Here is a 21,926-nt window from a genome sequence, read left to right on the forward strand (position 1 = left end):
ATGCACTAATATAATATTCAGGATTTTTTTTGTTTATTTGTAAGCCTCCGAAACTACTGACCCGAATTGAAAAATTCTTTCACTGTTGGAAAACTATAGGTACTCTTCCCGAGTAACATAGGCTATATTTTATCCCGGTACGGGCAGTAGTTCCGACGGGACGCGAGTGAAACCGCGGGAAAAGGGCTAGTACAAGATAATATAGTGCCCTTCCCTTTACAACATTACTATCAACTTCTTAGTTCAATATCTCTTCGTTACACGAACTATTACAATCCGAAACAAACATTAATTTTCACTTCTATCGGGCGTGTCATCAAAACTTGATATATTACTTGCTTGGGTTGACAAAACCTATAAATCGGCTTATTGTCTTACAAAATATGACAGGGCTATAAATAACTCCTTATCTAACGAATGTTTCATCCAGTTTACAGTTTCTCTATGCTACAGGTCTCTCTCATGCATTGTAGGTAGGTACCTACTAGGTTCCACCGGCGCGGCGGTTATAAATGGACTTAGATAGTCCATTTATAACCGCCGCGCAGACACTGAAAGGCTTTTTCAAATAGGTTTACTAGTTCCTGAGAATAAAGGGTTTAAGAAAAAAAAACAAACACACATGCTTATATGTATATATTTTGTTTTATTTATAACACAAAACTTTACACAATAATATACAGAAAAAAATACATAAAAGAGTAATGTATAAAATGACTTTTTGTATAGATAGGTAACTCTGATGCTTTGATGTCCTGCCATTTTCAGAACTAAGACAAATCTAATGTCAACTCTAATATTAAAATCTTCAAACCTTTTAAGTTCCACATCTAATCATACTTACACTTAAAATAACATACCCCCTCTAACGCAGTTGGCTAAAAAGAGAAATTACCCTTGATAAAAAAGACACAGTTGCCTATATGACGGAGATATGCGCAAATATAGCTATGAAGTGGTAATAAAAGCTGGGTTGTATGGAGACCTTCATAAACCATATCGTGGACCCTTTTGCAGGCAACGCCGGTAGTCAGGACATTATCGTGACACTGGGATACTGATAGGATAACCCGGGGTTTTTAACTTCTGGTGAAAAATAGGGGTGTTAAGTCTACCTCTATATTCCATTTAAAAGGCAGATAACTATAAATTGGTAACATACTTTATAGGGTGACTGGTAATTAATGGCTGATACATACTTCAATTTCTCATTATAAACTGTATACATACTTACTAAGTTCCTACATTTTTTCCAATATAATGCCACCAAGAAGATTTAAATCGAATTGATTGAAACCGAAGATTTATCTCTCAAACACCTAAGTACAAATCAATTAAAATAATATAGAGTATTTTTTAAGATATATTTAGGTAGTTGTTAATGTTAATGGTTTTTAATAAATGAAATAAAAGTCAGTATTCTATGATCATATTTATTTGTTACTACTCATTTTCAGTGCACACTTGGAAGCAATTAAACAATATACAAAGGCAATGATCATTAATTGACCCTATATGGTAAAATTGTATAAACACCACCAGCTGTTATTTTGAACATCTATGGTAGTCGTTACGGGTAGTAAGGTCAGATACTTTGACAACCAATCTTACCAAGGGGTATTGGGCCCGGCTAATTGAGTTGAGAAGGTCAGATAATCAGTTGCTCCTTGTTAAATACTGGTACTCAACTGCATCCGGTTAGACTAGAAGCCGACCCCAACATAGTTGGGAAAAGGCTCAGCAGATGGTGATGTGTGAGCACCACCATTGCAAAGTTTGACGTAGAACGACTGTGTATGACCTTAAACGGAGAGAAATTTCGTTTACAGTCAAAGTTAAGTATATTCTGATCATCAGAGATTCGTCAATTAATCACCATTGCCTATTAAACAATAACAAGGAATATGAACTCTTAACCAAATGAATATGTTTTGCAGAATTTAATGGAAGACTTAATTTAAATTATCTTTTTTTTTTTAAACAAAGTCTTAAATGATGAAGCGCGTGATTTAAAACAAATACTCCATTTTTTACATCATTTTAAATTACTTTATACAAAAAAAAAACTGAAAAACAATCAAAAACTTTCTTTGTAATTATTTATTAAATATGTATTAATATGTATAACAACTATAAATAACTCAATACACATGTATTAAATATTTAAATAAATATAACATACAATAACACATCAACCACGGGCTTTAAAAATATTTCATACCGGAAGAATAATAATTAAACTATTTCCGAGAATTAATTTGACATAAAAAATAATTAAATATATTTATACATATTCACATAACATACAAGCATGAAATAAAACATTTTCAGCCGATATTATCTATAATATTGATAATTTATTTTCAAAAAACGTGAATTTTACTAACTACCTATTATATCACAAAACACAGACGAGATTTATAAGCGATTAAACATAATAAGTACTTATTTACATTTATTTATATTAATACTACATTGTTATTTTATTATTTATGCTTAGAATTTAATCTTAGATACGTTAAGTTTAAAATTATTTGACACTCATTTAAATATTAATTTTACTTACAAATATTTGAAAATGACTTGTGTATTTTTTTCTGTCAAAATTATATAATTCTATTCGAATTATAAAATAAGATAAAAGTGTGAATAAATCTTATATAATTTCAAAATTACATGTTGTTTGGTAATTTCATTTTGTTTTGTCCGCCATTTTCAAATATTTAATTTAGCAACTTATTTTTATCGTAACGATTTGAACTGCACGTAGACGTCGCCTTTATCGATCGTTATTTAATTTTACTATAATTATTCATATAATTTAGTATTATTTTCTACAATTTAAAATTATTTTTTAAAACACTACATGTCTTTTGAAGTTATGATGACAAGAAACGTTAAATTTTAAAACCTTAATTTTCAATGATTTTTTATTAAAATTTCGAAGTTTCTATTGGTAAAAATGTGTGCTTAATAATCTGTGTGCCAGATATATTTTTATTTTTAATACTGTAATTCGATAAATTAGAATATTCAAATGATGTGCAGTGTGCTATGAATCAGTTTTTGTCTATTACCATACTGTGATATTAATTATCAAACTATTAATATAAAATTATGATTATTCAACGGTTTTATTTTATATTACAATCTGCCTAATTCGAACTAATCAAAAACAATCGAATATTTCTCATTCTGACAATTTTAATTATAATTTAAAAATATAAAAAAAAAACATAATTTGGAATGCAAATTGTCATTTCAATAAATTATTCTCCTTTACAATTATTATGGAAACAGATAATTGATCGCACGTTTGAGTGGTTCATTCGTTCATTTATTTTTAATTACGGCCTTAAAATTAAGTGAAATTCCAACTTTTGATGTATTGGGTGTGTTATTTTAATTTTCGTAAAAATAAAATGAGTGCATGCACGTATGAAGATATGTGTGCGTAATAAATAACATAATATATTGAACTGTTAACTGTGTGTGTAGGTAATAATAAAATGTATTCAATTGTTTTAAATGGAAAAATTGCATAAATTATACCTATTAATGGATAACGAATTGACAGATTGTAATAGAAATTAAAACCGTGACGTATATATTTTTTTCAAGTTTTATATATCTGAAATATAATTAAATCGTCGTCTGCTAGAATTTAGCTTAAACCTACATAGTATAGTGATATATTCTCTATGTACAATACTCCCCTACAAGGCATAGGATTTAAATACACAGTGGTCCGTTAATTAATATCTAAAAGCCCTACTTTATGGGGTTTTAAAAAAATAGAATCAGAAAACGCTGGTATACTTATTCAGTTTTTTTTTGTAATAAACGGTCGACGTGGTCATAATATTCCAAAAAGGTATACTGCGCCGCTAAAGATTTGTTTTTAATGCTAACTGCCGACTGCAACTGCCGACCGCACGAGCCGCGACTGCATGAAATCGGCCCAGCTGCACTACTGGTTTGTATGTATTTTTTGCATTAAACCGTTTGGATCGAAGCAACATCAGCACGTGCAGTCGCCCTCAGATATCGACCGATATCATGCAGTTGCTGCAAGTGCGGTTGGCAGTTGCAGTTGGCAGGTAGCTTTGAAAATGCACCTTTATGACTCTGTGACATAAGTCATAGCGTAATGGAAAGGATTTGACCGTCTGCGACTGAAAGAGAGGTACAGTGTAAGATTTTCAATAACTCATCGGGAATGGAAACATTGCGTGTATTTTTTTTTAAGAATACAAAATACTGCCTCATATTTTGAAGAATTTTTGATTTTGGGATCATGCCAAAATTCTGTTATTGTAACCCTTATTGGCTGATTTATCTTGCTGAACCCATATCTTTTCTTGCGATTCCATTGTTATTAAAGACTTATATTAATTATCCTTCTTCTCATAGAACACCATATTTTTCTAAAATAATATTTATAATATCTTTATTTTATAACTATAATTATTACATATTTAAAACAAAACCTAACATTGCATATAATATTCATGACGAACAGTCATTAGTCAGAATTCTTGTGTTCTAAATGAGTTTGATTTTCGTCATCAAAGTTCGTCATCGCTCCTTAGGTAACGAAATCAGTACTTATTCCAACTTTGACTGCAGTTTTTTATTTTATTTTAATTATAATCTAGGAAAATAATCACACCCTTTTATCTTGCACAGTGAGCGAAAAATATGTAAGTCGAGTGTCAAAATTTTAAATACATAAATAGAATACTTTTTTTTCTGCCAAGATTTTTAACCAATGAAGGCGGCAAAATAAAATATGGATCTCAGAAGCAGTAGTCCTTTCAGAAGTGCTTTATGCTTACGTTCTCCGTGTCAATAATTTTATTTTCAGAAGCCTCGTTGAAGTCTCGGCTTACTGTTTACCAAAGTGCTTAGTAGTAATTCCACAGTAATATACAGTTGACATATTTATATTAGGCCCAAACGACAGCAAAAAGTAAATTTTCAAACAAATCAGTACAAAATTTGACACTCGACAGGAATCATCTTAATACCTTAACACATTTAATCTGTAAGAACACTTTATACAAAAAACATATATTTATAAACAAAACAATATACATATTTGTCACAAAGCAGGTACGAATAAATTATTCATCTTAAAATTAATTCGATTTATTGATTCGACTAGAGTAGAGTCTAGGTTATCTTTTGACTAGATACAATTATGCTAGGTTGATATTGAGACCAACGCCTGTAACGAACTCGTCCCTTATAATTGGTAGTAGGGTTGTGTGCCTGAAACAAACAAAAATAGATTTTAAAACACATATTTTGACCTATGTAAATATAATGGTCCTTCTTGAGAATTGTATCTTATAGATTTATGGTTTCCTAAGTCGTTAAAAATACAATAACTTTTAATATTTTACTTGGCGATTATATACCTAAATATGTATTATTAATACTAAGATGTTTTTAATTATGAAAGCTGGACTCCAAAAATGTTTGATAAAGACAATAAATGTTACTACATCATGTTTCGTTGACATGTATACCAACCCGAATGTTATGAATCCATTAATCTTCATTCCATTAAATTTCTATATATTTTACTAGCTTCCGCCAGCGGCTTCGCCCGCGTGATGTGTTGATAAAAAGTAGCCTATGTGTTAATCTAGGGTATCACCTATCTACATAACAAATTTCAATCAAATCGGTCCAGCCGTTTTTGCGTGATTGAATAACAAACATACATCCATACATTCTCACAAACTTTCACATTTATAATATAGGTAGGATTGTCGATTATGTGTTTTATAAAAAAAAATTCTTTTCCATTATTAATCAGTCATTGAAGCTTAAAAATTCGTCATCCGTCCAAAAACAGATATCTTTGTTCTCGAACATTCTATTGCGTTGCCACAAACCAGTTTGCACCAGAATTTGAATTTCAGCACAGCCTTTGCAGCTGGCCAGTCAAAATCGTCAACTTTGTGACAAATCCGTACTAGCCTTTCTAGCTAGAATGTGTAAAAAAGAGGTCTGTGGTATTTTTTGGGACTGAAACAAGACTAAAGTAGTAAAGGAATAAAAAGAGAAAGAACATATTAATCTAACTTCTGCCAAAGGATTCATTCGCGTCTCGTGGGAACTCCTTGACGCACCTGGATAGTAAGTAGCCTATCTCGAGAAATAGGCTGTCTACAAATGAAAGATTTTTTAAATAAAACTAATTATGTTATTTCGCGCTTTATATAGAAAGGTGCTGTAGGTGTTTTTCGGATCGGGAGCCGAGTTTTATACTTTTACTGACTTCTTTAACTATAGCTAGGTGAGTATTCCTTGCATATAATAGTGTAGTATTTTTCTAACGATCCCAATTTCCACTAACATTTATTTTATACAATAGGATATATTTAGGTTATAAGGTGCTGTAACGCCATGTTGAAATGAAAACGTTGTTTGTAATTTGACTCGTCCGGGACTCGAACTGCAAACTGTGAGTATGTCACGTTCAGTCTTGTCGATTATTCCGTTGAGCCGACAGTCGCTTGCTGGGGCACGTATGTGTTTGTTGACAACCCTATCCTGATGCAGGGTTGCCACATCAACTAGTTTCATAGTCCTTGAGATGCAATTTTTTTGGCACCTTCACACACGGTCGGTTTTCCCTCTAAGCTGTTTATTAGCTTGTGTTATGGGTGCTAACACAACTGATGAACTATATATACTTATAATGACACCTAGACAACAACCAACACGCATGCTCATCGCACAAATGTTGACCATACAGGGAATCGAAACCTGGAGCATCAGTTCGGCAGTCCGGCATGGTGACCATTGCGCCAACTCAATGTATAACTGTTACTAGACGTCGTCAACTTTGTTCTTAGGAAAAGTTTTCCCAATGCCTAGATAAAAAAAGGCTGACTTCTACTCCTACATAGGTACCACATATCTCTGTCTAAAATTTTATCCAAAATGCAATAAAATCGATTGAGCGGTTTTTGAGTAAAAGCGTAATAAACAAACTCTAGTGTCTTTTTTAGAATGCTCTATATGAATTGTCAAATCAAATGGTTGAATTAAGAAAGACACAGTTGGGCGGTGAGTACCTAATCGTTAGTAGGTACCTACCTACTGTTAATGTTTTTTTTTTCTTCGATGAACTTGGGAAACTCACAGTGCTAAACAGTTTTCTGGTAGCAGCCCTAACTAGCTACGTAAACAGTTGAAGACAAAACAAGTTTACCAATACACTAGAATCAGCTGTACTTGGTTGGTGTCACTGTATTTTCTATCTAAAATACCGTGACAGGATAATAAAGGTAGTATGCAGTCATATTCGGTACTTAAAATTAACTTTCAAAAATCGATCATTTATATGCAATTTGTGTAAAAATACGAATTATGACGTCACAGATTTTTCACATTAAGGGGTCATGTGATTACTTCCATATTAAGTGTTCTTTTTGATCCAAGTTTTCATTTCCCATGGGTGTTGTCAGACTTTCCCTAATTAAAACACATATATTCCTTCTGGAACCCTTTCATTGTTATTTACCGGGGCTGGGGTCTCGCCGACTGCAGCTGAGTACCAGTGTTTTACATGGAGCGACTGCCTATCTGTCCACCTCAACCCAGTTACCCGGGCAGCCCGAAGACTGGCCGTTTAAAAAACTTAAAACTACCTACTCACTTTATATCCCTTTTTGGAAGAGGCTCATGTCCACCAGTGGACTGGGATACGCTGAGTAGTATGTCAGCTGCGGTCTACATGGAAAGGGTTAAGTCAATGATATCATATCGAAACACACGTAGATAGGTTACCAATTATGACATTTTGCACCTAACTTTTGACAGGAACAAGGTCTGTATGAAATAATAGCTTTGAACTTTGACAAATTTGCAATACACAAAACTGGAGATCAGAATGGACAATGTAGGATTAAAACGTTTTAGGGGTCAATCAATTTAATTACTTTAAACGACTTTGCAGGGCACCTGTAACCTGACCACATCCTTTTCAATAATATAATTTATTAGTTAAATTGTTAATCTGAGTGCTAATGACGCTATACTGGAGTTTGATACATAATATGAGTATTATGTCAAAAGGTCAAGATTTTCACATCTTTAAACTGTCATTGTGTAAGATTCTTAATCCAGTGCCGGATTAAGCAGATCCGGGCCCCGTGGTAAATGGCGCCAGAAAAAGTTATGTCTTTAAAGCCTGAAAGGTGTTGAAAACGACTAGTGAAGGCAGCGAAAAAAGCCTAAATTGGGCTGCGAGGGGCCTCTCTTGCTGTATGGTTAATCCGGCACTGATTGGTCCCACTGCAGCACCTATGGCTCGTATCAAAATTAATAGCGGCTTGGAACATCAAGCGGATCACTGCGCAGAAAGCGTTTTTAGACGTCAGCGAATCGTGGAGGTTAAAAGGAGAATGTTCGATGGTTAGAACCGCCATTAAGTTTGGCGGGATTGAGATACTCACTCATGAGGCGCGGGCCACGCAGGCGCATGTTTGTGTGTGGCGGCCCTAGCGCGCGCTAACAGGGTCATCACGGCGCGTTTAGTCGGCGACATTGCGGCCCGGGTGCCGCCCAGCAGGGGCCGCTTGCGGGCCGTACTCGCAGCCCCCGGCCCAGCCGCACCTGGCAACACGACTACAGTTGGACAAGGACCTTTTGGCACTATACGGGCGTTGTATAATCAACCTTATCCTCATTGAAACGGACTCGAAAATCAATTGATAGTTGATTTGTGAGCATTAGGAGATGGTTTAATGTCAAGTGCTAATTGAGTTTAGATTCTATTTCAATGGGAACAATGTTGATAATAGTTTAACGTAGCCCATATTGTGAACGCACTCTTTTTCAGATGGAAAACAATCAGTCAACTCCTGCTGTGGGTATGTCAAAACTTCTGGTAAATTAAAGGCTCCGAAAGAGATGTGAAAGGTTGACCCACAGTAGAAGGAGGAAAATGATTTTCCATCCAAAAAATGACGTTATTTCAAATATTTTTATTTTAATGCCAAAGGTCCTTGTAACACTGTACTTTTGAAGGTTTCTGGGTGTCACTTAGATGGCACCCAGGAGTTAAAAGTGTTGGGCGTTTAGGCCTAGACAATGTCACTTTTCAGAATCCTCAATTAAATTGTTAAAAAACATCTTGACCAAAAACCTTGTCATCAGTGATTTCCAATCAATAGCATGATAAAAAAAAATGACTGAAATAAAGCTTTGAGGATCTTAAAAAGTGATATTATCTTCGGGGGCTGGGAGTATAAGTATTGAACAAGATATACTGACAAAATAGGTAGTTTAATACACTCTAGTAACTATATCACTATTTTCCTATACCACTCAAAAGTATCTTATTATATCTGTCGAAAATTAAAATATGTGATATCTATTTTTGATTTAAAAAATAGCGATAAGATTTTTTACACTTCATTATAGAAATAAATTAAATAAATCATTATTTTTCATAAAGTACTCTAGAACTAACAGTTTTTGTTTAACAAAAAGTGTTTTTATTCAATGACCAAGTCTTCAAAAGTTCTTTAAAATTTCATTTTAAAGTTCAAAATATTATACTCTGATACGGATTTCAATTAAGGGTCTGTGGTCCCTAGACGTTTCAATTAAAACGCTGTCACTGTACAAAATGGTCTGAAACAATTAGCCCAGTTGTTAGGCACAAAATAAAAACAAGAACCAAGCCTGGTTGCGGCTATCTTTGTAGTTCCCAAAGTAAGCTTAATTGCTTTTCGGTAACGATACTTTTGAGCTTAGTTTTTAAGCTTCCGAAAAAGGTTCTCAATTTGAACTGAATTCTGGCATTTGCTGTTGTGTGGTTTAAAAAAAAGTCTCGATTGCACTTTGACATCGTTATTCGCTCATTTATCATACTGTTCCTCGTTTATTTTCTCTAGCTGTAGGTTTCCCATGTAAATAAATAAAGGATGATGGGCAATTTTGTATGAACCCTGGCCTGATAACCAATAAAGTTCTAATGTATATTAGATTATTACTTATACCCTACAGTTACTAAAATAAAACAGTTCATGTCAAGAATCGACCGGAAATAAGTACAGTCGGGCACAAAAGAGTTATACTTTTTGCACCATTTTTTTTTGTTAAAATAAAATCCATAGTAGAAAAATTCAGTGTTTGATGTATTTTCGTCAACTTATCACTTATTTAAATAAGCCTAGGGTAGACTATCAGTTAAAATCGGTCTTAACTAGGCATAATTGATTTAATAGTAAAACAAAACATAAAAACTTTTATTTCTACCACTGTATATTATTTCCATTATTGGAGATAAGCATTTCCTCGTTCTCCGGCACCAGGATAGTCGGCCCTGGGTTGTCGAATTATTAGAAAAGTAGCGACCCACCCCAGCTTCGCACGGGAAAACAGTATTTAGATATAGGGATATAAGGACTGTAAAAGCGACTTTGTCTTATACTATGTAGTGATGCACAAATGATAATCAAACCACGGTGGTCAAGTCCGCAAGGATACATGAGGGGTTTAATCAGTAGAATAAAGTTATTTAAGTTGTTTGTCTGCTTTCACAGAGTTCTCATCATATGGCATATCAGGCTGGTCATCCAGGACAGTCGACAGTCATTGGTGATGATAGATTGATGCCAGCACACCTCCAATTCCACAGGATTATATTTCAAAGCAAGATGTATTATCCTGGCCATTAGATGATGTCTGTGCAAGTACTCACGACAAGTATTTGCATTAAATGGGCTACGAACTTGACTGAACTGATTTGAAAAATCTTTCAGTGGTGGAAAAGTTACGTTATTTATAATGAGAAGATTTTAGTTTTCCTTATATACCATACGTGCCAAAGTAGTTTAATAAAATAGGCAGTCGTAGGCTTACAGGACTGATATCTTTTTTCCCCAGTGATTAACAATGTTCCACCCATAATAAAAATTGAAGTTTAGGGTATAAGCTATCATTTGATGCGCAAATGGATATTATTGGCTATGCCGCGCCGGTTAAAGTCACTGGAACAGAGGAATAGTTACACCTTACGTTGTGAATACTAACTGTTATTTTTTTAAATATGGACACATGTACCTTCTGTGACACGTCTTGACTGATATTGACAATAATATATAATGCACTTAACAGCCCTCCCATACAAAATAGTGGTAACAACATGTCAAGTCAAGTCCATGGGCTGTCGTATGCTATCAAGTGTCATATCTTCGTTCTCCGGTGGTTTACAATATTTTGTCCATAATAAAAAATGAAGCTTATGACATAAGCTATCATTTGATGTGCAAATGGTTTTTATTGGATATACCGGTTAGACTCACCCGAATTGCAGAATACGTACACCATACGTTGTAAATACTACCTGCTAAATAATCTTTTTTTGTTTCAATAAACTTGGAAAATATGGGCACAGACACCTTCTGTGACTTGTTCTGACAATTATTGACAATAATAATGCACTTAAACATCCCTCCCATATGCAATGAAGTGGTTCAAGTCCATGGGCTGTCCTATGCTATCAGGTGTTATATCTTCGTTTTCCGGCGGTTTACAAGGTTTTGCCCATAACAAAAAATGAAGCTTAGGGTATAAGCTATCATTTGATATGCGAATGGTTTTTATTGGATATACCGGTTAGACTCACCGGAATGGCGGACTACGTGCACCATACATTGTAAATACTTCCTGCTAAATAATTTTTTTTTATAAGCTTGGAAAATATGGGCACAGACACCTTTTGTGATATGTCCTGACTAATATGGACAGTAATATAATGCACTTAAACATCGCTCCCATACAAAATGAAGTGGTTCAAGTCCATAGGCTGTCGTATGCTATCAAGTGTCATATCTTCGTTCTCCGGTGGTTTACAAGGTTTTGCCCATAACAAAAAATGGAGCTTAGGGTATAAGCTATCATTTGATATGCAAACGGTTTTCATTGGTTATGCCGGTTAGACTCACCAGAACGGCGGAATACGTACACCATACGTTGTAAATACTACCTGCTAAATAATCTTTTTTTTTTCAATAAACTTGGAAAATATGGGCACAGACACCTTCTGTGACTCGTTCTGACAATTATTGACAATAATAATGCACTTGAACATCCCTCCCATATGCAATAAAGTGTTTCAAGTCCATGGGCTGTCCTATGCTATCAGGTGTTATAACTTCGTTCTCCGGTGGTTTACAAGGTTTTGCCCATAACAAAAAATGAAGCTTAGGGTATAAGCTATCATTTGATATGCGAATGGTTTTCATTGGATATACCGGCCAATTTTACCCATCATCCTTTGAGTAACTAAAGAGTTTTTTTGAACATGCTGATGGCTGGAAAAATTCTTTCAGTGTTAGCTCTTTATCGAGTAAGGTTGGACTTTGTATCTGGGTTCGCGGAGTAGTTTCCATAGGATGAGTGTGAAAGCGTTGGCAGAAGTTAGTCAACAATATATGGCAGACTACCTAAATAAACTTAAGTACTGTTAATAATACTGAAGAGCCTGTCAAAAAAAGCCTAGGGGTAGGTTTTTTTTTTATTAAAAAAGGGTGATTATGCCCTTGAAATGGAATGCTGATGAAAGCAAGCGATTTGGTTCTTCATAATTTAATATGCTGTAGTTCTATTTTTAAATTAGTAGCATTGTTATGTAATTTAAATTATTAGAAACGAAGACTAAAGCTTTAAGGAATTCATATTTGTGTTTTACAGCGTAAATTCTGCAATAATATTTTGATATAAAAAATTACTCTGAATCTTTAACAAGTTGTTTGTTGATTTATTAAAATGCTTCAAAGTAGTATTTACTGTGCACAATAAATTGAACTTTGTGATTTAGTATTTTCCTTTTATTTTTGTATAATAAATATATGTTTATATTTTAATTTTTAACTTATCTACCGACACTCGACTTCAGATAAACACAAATTAATTAGGTAACTCAGTTGTAATTTCCCATATTTTTTTTTGTAAACGTGCTTAGTCTGGGAACTTAATAAAGTGCGACGTACCGACCTTGCGTGGCGAGAGCGTGGACTGCAGCAGGCTTCACCCCCCTCAGAGCCGGGTGAGCATGGAGCACACCGCCCAGCACTGGGCTGCTCAGCCCCAAGATATCCCCGCCACCTGGTTAGTGAGTTAGTGAGCTTGGTTTAGTAAGCTTAGAAACTAAGCTTGGTGAGTAGGTTGTTAGCGTTGTTATAAAAATGTGGGTGTTATTGTTTAGATGGCTAGCTGTATGTATGGTTCGAGAATTTGGATTATTAGGCCCAAAATATACCAAAATAGAGTGGAAAAGTTTAAACAACCTAAAGAGTGTCTCCGTTGAAAGGTACACCGTATTAAGTGATAAAACTTCTCCGCTTTGCTCTGGTGAAATCTGGGTTTTATTCTTGTGATTGAATCTAAAGGTTTGCTAACTGGTTGAGAAAAACTATTAAGTCAACCTGACGGCAATTGGTATGCAATTATATAAATGAATATTTATATTGCCCAACTAAATCATTGTCAGCTTATTGAATGGTAAGACATGCCTAACATAAGACTCGTATCAAATAGGCTTTTACATAGTAACATTACAAACACAAGCCAGTTCTCACTAATAAATGTATCATTAGTCTCTAAAGCATACCAAATTCAGCCAGTTGTTATTGAATTCCAGGTATTGGCTCTATTGATAATTACCAACCGTGTATAAATTCCGACACACATTGTTCACTCAGGTTCGAAACTGAATATATTTACTGAACACCCGCTCTAGTAAGCTCAATAAATAGGTTTTTCAGTTACAGCATTATATACTCAATCCCCACCAAGACACGACGCAACGGTCAATTTTAAAAATTTGTAGTGGTGGATAAAAAAGCTCTTTATTTACTTTACTGCCAAAATAAGTAACAGAGATAATTTTATATTTATGGCCTTTGCAAGCATTGTCACGTTTACTTCCATTTAAACGAACCCTCATCCGTCAAAATTCATCAGAAACTAAGCTCAGTTAGCTACAACAACTGCCTGTTGCTAACAAAACCACGACGTATAATATGTCAAACAGAATTTCAAACTAAACAGTACACGGTATTGGAAACTACTTATTTAAGCTCGCTTTTAAAATACACACGATATTTTCCGAGCTTAGTTTTGGAAGTACTTTGTGCTTAGTTTTTCAAGTGTGCTTAAGTTTGGAAAGTATCGCTGCAACTAATGATCGGCAGTTGAAAGTTTGTACCAAATTGTTTGAAAGTTAATGGCCCGTTGTTTAAAATACTGCCAAGTTTCTTTAAGTACAAAAATTGAAGTTCAAACTGTGAATTTTGTTCGGGATTTGGAAAATTCTTAAGTGATTATTTTTGTTTAGATTTTTGGTAAGTTATCGAGATTTTACAATATTTCTAACTGACTTTCTAAGTAAATAATATCGATATTAAATAGTTGTTACAATTGATTTTTAAGTCTTTTCAACCCGACTGTGAAGTACCAGACCCAAATCTCTTGAACCTGAGACCAACAACGCTTTAACACTAGCGGGTTTTATGCTCGGTTTTTCTACATTCCACGCGGCAAAATACATGTTACGCACAAATAGCAGACATTGATTGCACCTGTAGATGTCATTTTGTTATGCCCTAAAAGCTACGCGTGTTAACGATAGTTGGAAAACATCTTGCCTAACCCCACTGTTCGGAAAATTTGCCAGTGTGAAAGTGCTGTTTTTAATAGAAACTTACCGAGTATAGAGTTCTGTGTGAGCAGGTGGTGAGTTGGGGGTTGTTGCAGCACCCCCCCTCCGACCAGGACTCCGTGACCTGTGTGACCGGCTGCCAGCTGAGGACAAATCAACACCATGAAGTATTTAATAAATATTATGTTCTTTGTTCCGCTTTCATGGCATTATGAGTGAACAGCTTGCGGTAAAACTTGCAATGCTCAATAAAATTAACTATGCTAAGTAAGTTAGTCTTACCAAAGGGTATCGAGTTGCCCACGTAACTCGGTTTAGGGGATCAGATAGGCAGTTGCTCCATATAAAATAACACTATAAATACACTCAATAATCAGCTGAATCAGGTAAGATTGGAAGCCGAATCCAACATAGTTGGAAAAAGTAGTAGTTGTTTAAATAAAGGTTAGTTGGGTAAAGGCTAGGCAGATTATTGTTTGTACAATAATCCTCCAATTTCGAAAAACTATGGCATACAAACAAAACTCTGATCCTTGTAGTTTACAAGGATTAACCAACCACATTCCACATTTGAAAAGTGAACGAAAAAACTAGTCACGAAAATCCGATTTCATTCATTCACAGAGCAGTCGTTCAATGTTCACTCTGTGACGAATATCCGAACAAAAATACTTTGGTATGGAGTTTCTACGTGACAATCTTTCTGTGGTAAAAACCTCTGGAAAAAGTCCAGGTGGATTTTCAGCTCAATTTTTTAGACTTCAAAGAACCTGTGGTATTCATTCAGGCGAAAATCCTGGCTGTTTTATCTGTTTTCAATGGAAGCTGCATGGTAATTTGGTGAAAAAGATGGTCTACTTTTTTTTGACTACTTTTTAAGCCACTAACTTTGTGGTGTGTGTAGATTTGGGTACCAATTTTATGTTCTTTTATTTACCATAGTAAATAACAAAAACTACAAGATAACGAAATAATTAAAATAAGATTTGAATATATTATGAGTCATATTACCTAATGCGACATTCTTACAAAAAAACTGTTTTAACAGTTTTTTAAACTGACTTTATTACATTTCAGGACTGATGATTTCTCCTGCTTTTCTGGGTGATCCACTTGAAATAAACTGAAGACAGTTTATGGTGTCTCCGACCCATCGCATCGTGTAAGGTAGGGTATGATAAAAGTTAATGCAATAATGAAACCTACCTTTGAACTTTTAATGATTGCATCTTTGGTGGTTTTGAAGTTTCATTTATGCGGAAAAGAGCTTGTTTTGTGCGGAGATTAAGTATACCCGAGGTAATTTGACAAGTTAATGACCGAATATATTAAATAGCTTATTATTGTATTTGTATTATTTACAGCTTTGTATATTATTGTGACTAACTTCCACCAACGCCAGCAAATTCATTTCAATATAAGACATTCGTTTTATCGAGGAAGGCTATAGGTGACTTTTATCTAGATCAGTGGTTCTTAACCTTTTTGGCATGAGGTCCCTCATGCCAAAAAGGTTTACCAAAAGTTTGTCTTGCCGGGGACCACCCCATTGTTTTACCTAAATTGAGGGTTCTTTGATAAAGAATACGAGCACACTATAATTAGCATTCATTTCTTTATTATTTAGCAAAAAAATAAAATTTACAGATTTTAATGAGATTTTTGTGACTGCATTCTCTTTACTAACTCCTGAATTCTTGGTTCAGTACTACTCAAAACTAAACGCATGTTGGCAGTGGCAGATTTCTATGCTTGTTTTTAACAATCAGAAGCGTCGAAAACCCACGTACGTATTTGCAAACATTGCGTTTACAAAACGCAAGTACTTACTGTTATACTTATGTAATTAGATTCCAAATGCGCGAGCGAAGCGAGCGCGATATTTTTTTCGGATTCAAACCAAACATTGCGTAAAATGTGGCCCAAACGTATCTACTTAAGTTTTTTTTTGTTGACAAATGCAAAAACAAAGGCACACATTTTGAATACGCGAGCGAAGCGAGCGCGACATTTTAATTATTTTTTAAGACTCAAAGCCAAAATTACGTAAAATGTAGCCCAAACATATTTTTTTTTCTGTTCGACAAGTAAGATGGATATCTTTTATACTTCCATGCGAAAACCGCTGATCGCATAGATAAGTCGTTGAAAATAAAGTTGGATTAGCAACGTCGCGAAGCAATGCTTCGCGGACCACTTGAAATGCCTTCAGGGACCACCAGTGGTCCGCGGACCAACGGTTAAGAACCACTGATCTAGATGCATTCCCTAAGGTCCAGAATGAAACCACAGGCGCAAGCTAGTAATATATGCTTCTTAGAAATGCAGTATAGAGAATATTATTACCTACTTGAACGTGCAACTTTGCAGGTAATACAAGGCTTCAAAGTTAACCGATATACTACGCAGTATTAAATACACTGAGGTGTTCAAACTTTGCCTACTGGACTAATTGATCTTATATCTACAGTCTGTATTAGGTAAACTTAAGTTTACACAATATATGGGCTATGGGATTGTTCGAAAGAATTACCGCGGCCCTGGTACATAAAAGGCCCACGACGGAACACTACGGTTTTTCGTCAGTAAGAGTCTGACACTCCCTCACCGCCGCTAACCCACAGCGGGAGGGGCCATTTGATGATTTTTGACGTCGTTAAAAAAAAGGCCACTGAATAATTTGTCATTTCAATTTGACTTTTTTAAGGGTTGGCTTTTTATATTGACGTTATAAAATGTTTTATATGAAATATTTTTTAAGGTTCGAATTCAAAGGACAAGTTAAAGCTGCATCATGCCCTCCTTACCTGATGATGGGCAGCAGAAAGATGATCAGGAGCCGGAGTGGGCGCCGGCGGGGAGAAGTCTCGAGCATTCGCGCCGTGGTTGATGGCGATACCACCCGGCAGGGTGGCGGGCGCTGGTGATGGTGGTACTCCTGACAACTGGTACAAAAAGAAGAACATTTAAATATTTTTTTACCCCATTCAGCTTACGATTATGATATCAAGTAAAAATAATTTATTAGTTTGCAAATTTTGTTATGACAAATAATAAAAGATTTTTCAGGAATAAAAAAGCAGCTTAATTGTTATTTTGGTTTCTTGGAATAAAATGAAAATATTTGTCTGTCCGTTGGCAATAAACTCAAAAACTGTATGCCGATCTAACCTAACCTAACCTTTGCTAGGTTTATATGTTTTTTATTAATACATAGATTCATCAGGAAGGTTTATTCATATATACATAACCCCAATAAGATTGGGGAAGTAATTCTACCGTGAATAATAATAACAAAAAAAAATTACAGAACCACTTTCAACAGGTATAAGTACACCATAGCTCAAAGTTATTCATTACTATCAAAAAAACTTCCTGAAATACTATTCCTAAACTCAGCGTAATGTCCAATGTAGTTTTTTATTCGCCATCTTTGATTGCCCAAAACGGATCACAGGACCCTTATTCGTCAATAGAAGGGTCCCAATCTACCTCCTATTGTGTACCGGGGCACAGTTACAATTTTGATTTTGTATGGGTGCCCGTATAGTCACGTTTTGGCCCATAGAATAGATTGAGAATAGAACCGGGTGTTGCGCAATTTACTTTTCTGGGACTAAAGATTTTCACGGACTTCTGTTTGGGAAATTTTGTATAGGATCTGTTTAAATTAGGTGGACTGATATAAGTGTAGTTTTTGAGTGTATTCACGCTAATAGGTACTTATTATTCTATTTGATAACATTTCATTTACTTCTTGTTTATTTGATAAAATTTGATGTACTTTTTCGAAAGTATCTTCTTTTGAAACTAGTGTAACTCTATGCTAATTTAGGCAGGATCAAAACTTTCAAGACGCCTTCTACTTATCTTCTAGCACATAAAGCCGTCAGTCTTTCAACTAATATGGTTATATTTTCCTAGTCAATTCGATTCTGAAGTAAGAACAAGTGTCTAAGATAAGTAGAACCTTTTGTTAATACTTATTTATGACTTTAAGGTATTTATGTAAATGTATGTCGCCTGTAATGAAAGGGGCCAAAATTGATATGGAATGAAAATGCTAAAACCTGTGTTATTTAGTTAAATAAGTGATCAACGTCAAGAGTACTCACTCTCTGTTTATGCGTAGTATCTCTAAGAGGGAGAGCCTCCTCACTGCCGCTCCGGGAGGACTCCGGAGGAGTGAGTCGACGCTGCTCGCTCTGAGAGGACAGGATCTGCATCTCCAGCATCTGTTCCTGTCTGATGTCATCGTTGTAGTCCTGGGCAAGAGAGAAGAAAGTCAATAATGATGTACCGCATGTAGCCTTTTCCCAATGATGTATGTTGAAGTCAGCTTCTAAACTACTCGGATGCTGCTGAGAACTAGTGTTTTACAAGTAGCAACTACCTATCTGACCTCTAGAAGCCATAAATTGGGACATGATGATACCCCATGGTAAAACCGTCTGAGTTTTGACCCTTACGACCTGGCAAAGATATTAAAATTAACAAAAAAATAAGCTAACAAATCAAATCAAATCGAATCATGTATGTATTTCATTTAGGCCTTTACAAGCACTTATGAATGTCAAAAATATAACTAAGTTTGATTCTAGTTGCCCATTCCAAAAGTAGCTTCCTACGGAGAAGAACGGGCAAAAAACTCTATATAACGTCTAAATGTACATGAGGTATGCTTTCAGACATGAATGATTCCAAAGAAAAGAAAAATATCAAAAAGTTTTCTTAGCATTAAGTTTGGAACCCTGAAATTCTTTTCAACTGGACTTTTCAAAAGTCTATCACATAAATTATCATGAAAAAGTAATTGTATTCATTTTGAGTAACATTAACAAACAAAGCGGTTATAAATTTTCTTGTAATCGCCTCTTGTCAGAGTTTTTGGAAGTCAGAAATGTACTTCAAATGTTGGCGGCACTTGATAAGAAATACTGCAAAGTTATTTATTAAGGTACATTTTTAGAATAATACGGGCAACAATATTATTTTAAATATGTATTCAAAATAAAGTTTATTTATCACGTTTTCCCATTGAAATAGTAAGTTGAATTGATTGGGATGAAAGTATGTAAAAAAACTTGCTATGTTTGTTATATTTTAAGTAAACATCAAATTGATCTATTATAAGTAGGTAAAAGTACCTACTATTTCCCTTTATTTCACTAATATATGTTTTTAATGTTATATCGATACCGGTACCTTTTTTTTTTGTTTCCGACGTCAGAAATCATCAAATGACCCCTCTCGCTGTGGGTTAGCAGCGGTGAGGGAGTGTTAGACTCTACTGACTAAAAACCGTCGTGTTCCGTCATAGGCCTTTTATGTACCAGGGCCGCGGTATCTCTTACGAACAACCCGCAGCATCGATACCGGTACCTTACGTGTAAGGGACCAAAACCAAGGTTTACAGGAGCATAAAAATAATCTTATATCATTATACTATACTCGTCTTGAACTATTAACTTTATTTTTATATCTATATAGCTCAGACCAAAGAAATAGGACAAAAATATCGAGATTTTTAAATATACCAATCGATAGCAAGAAATTCGGAATCCAACTAATTTTAGAAAAATGTCCCTCAAGTTATGCCCCGGAATAAATATTTTAATAGTCTTCCAATACTATTTCAAGCATCTTCAGAAACTCATCCCGCGATATGAAGAAGGACTATAAAACTTCACGAACGTGCTCGGATATGATATAGAATTTTATGAGGCGAAACACCATAAACGTACGAACCAATCAAACGAGAATAGCATTGAAAACTATCTTAGAAGTTCGGTTATTTCATTTCGACGGAAAATAATTTTATTTTGATCGCTATACTTCGCGATTTCGTTTTTTTTTTTTTCAATTTTGTGATTAGGTCCAGATACCAGCAGATCAATCTATCCGATTCTGTAAAATTTTACAGATTGGAGGTAGGTTGACGTGCTGTCATCTGTACATGGTTTTTGCACCACATGTAATTTTCGTTAAGAAGGGCCTGGGTTCAATCTAACCACAGCTATAGAATTCTTGGGTTTATTGAAACCAAACTATACCTAACCTACTTACTATGGCTTGGTTGAAAATTTCAGTAAAATAATAAAAAAAAAATGTATTCAGCAATAAGCTTCAAAAAATATGTGGATTCACATAAATAAGCATGCTAAATAAAACAATTTGTTCTTCAAAAAACAAAGGCCAAAAAATCACATCAATTTTTAATATCCTTCAAAAATTCCTCGCTCTGTCCCGATTCCCGAAAAACTCAAATAACAAACAACTCCGGCTGTCACACTTGTGTTAAATATTAAATATACAGTACGCGCCGTACGCAGAATATTAATATTCAAGGGTTAATATATCAAAGCTCTTTGCCTATGACAAAAGCATTCCCGTCGTCAATAATATAGGAGAGGAGCCCGTATACCCGACAAGGTAAAAATATCAATGTGAAAATTGGTAGGAGAATGCCATGTTTTTTGTCGGGAAACCTACTGATATTTTTTGTGTGTTTAATTGATTTTTTATGTGATTTTTGCTTTTTATGTTTTGGATACTGACAGAAAAAAAAATCATGTCTTTCTACTTCCATGATATAGAGTCGCTTCTAATAAAATACTGATGCTGGGCTTCTTTCGGTTAGAACGGAAGCCACCCCCGACATATTTGAACAAAATATAACCTACATGAGATGGGCAGACGATTTATATTGCTATATCTATCCCTGTTACATATGTCGACAATAGTTTTCGCCAAACTTAAACCCGGTTCACCATGGACTCACAACTAGTTTCCTAGCAAAAGTAAGCCTGGGGTCCGTTCATACAGACCGGCTCGGAGAGTAGAGCAAATTCTTAACACCTTAAAAACCGAGTTTTTAGTATTTGTAGTACCTAAGGCTTATTTTTGCCTGTGCACTGCTTTTGTCATTAAAATGCTCGAAGGCGCTTGGTGTGAAAATATAAGAGGAGCTGACCGGCTCCTATCGCGTACTTTGGTTTGGCTCCGATTGCATGCTCTCGCTCACGCAGCCGATCGGTTCCGGTCTGTCTGAAAAGAAAACTGCGCGCCGATGCTCTCCGAGTCTGTGTGAATGGACCCTGATACTGATACCACAAAATGTTTTCTGCTACCCGCATAATTTTCCGAGCCGCCATTAAGTTTAGATAGATAGATAATAAAACATTTTATTCAGACCAACAACAAGATACCACAAAGATACACAATAAGAAAT

General features: G+C 35.0%; 1 protein-coding gene across 3 annotated transcripts in view; it reads right to left on the reverse strand.

Annotated features, from left to right (window-relative positions):
- Nucleotides 1–1,419: 1,419 nt before the first annotated feature.
- LOC124641603 (KH domain-containing, RNA-binding, signal transduction-associated protein 2-like) overlaps nt 1,420–21,926 on the reverse strand; it is a 264,723-nt gene continuing 244,216 nt past the window's right edge. Inside the window, exons 7-12 of one of the 3 annotated variants that reach the window (XM_047179750.1) lie at nt 18,811–18,960; nt 17,503–17,640; nt 14,742–14,838; nt 13,030–13,140; nt 8,478–8,637; nt 1,420–5,274 (exon numbers count right to left, since the gene is read on the reverse strand). In XM_047179750.1, the coding sequence (XP_047035706.1) occupies nt 5,202–5,274; nt 8,478–8,637; nt 13,030–13,140; nt 14,742–14,838; nt 17,503–17,640; nt 18,811–18,960 (729 nt within the window). In that variant the 3' untranslated portion in view covers nt 1,420–5,201. Of the gene's footprint in view, nt 5,275–7,678; nt 7,753–8,477; nt 8,638–13,029; nt 13,141–14,741; nt 14,839–17,502; nt 17,641–18,810; nt 18,961–21,926 lie in introns of all 3 variants that reach the window. The other 2 variants (XM_047179748.1, XM_047179749.1) reach the window with 2 other exon arrangements.

This window comes from Helicoverpa zea, chromosome 22 (genome assembly GCF_022581195.2).
Source record: "Helicoverpa zea isolate HzStark_Cry1AcR chromosome 22, ilHelZeax1.1, whole genome shotgun sequence".
Taxonomy (NCBI): Eukaryota; Metazoa; Arthropoda; class Insecta; order Lepidoptera; family Noctuidae; genus Helicoverpa; species Helicoverpa zea.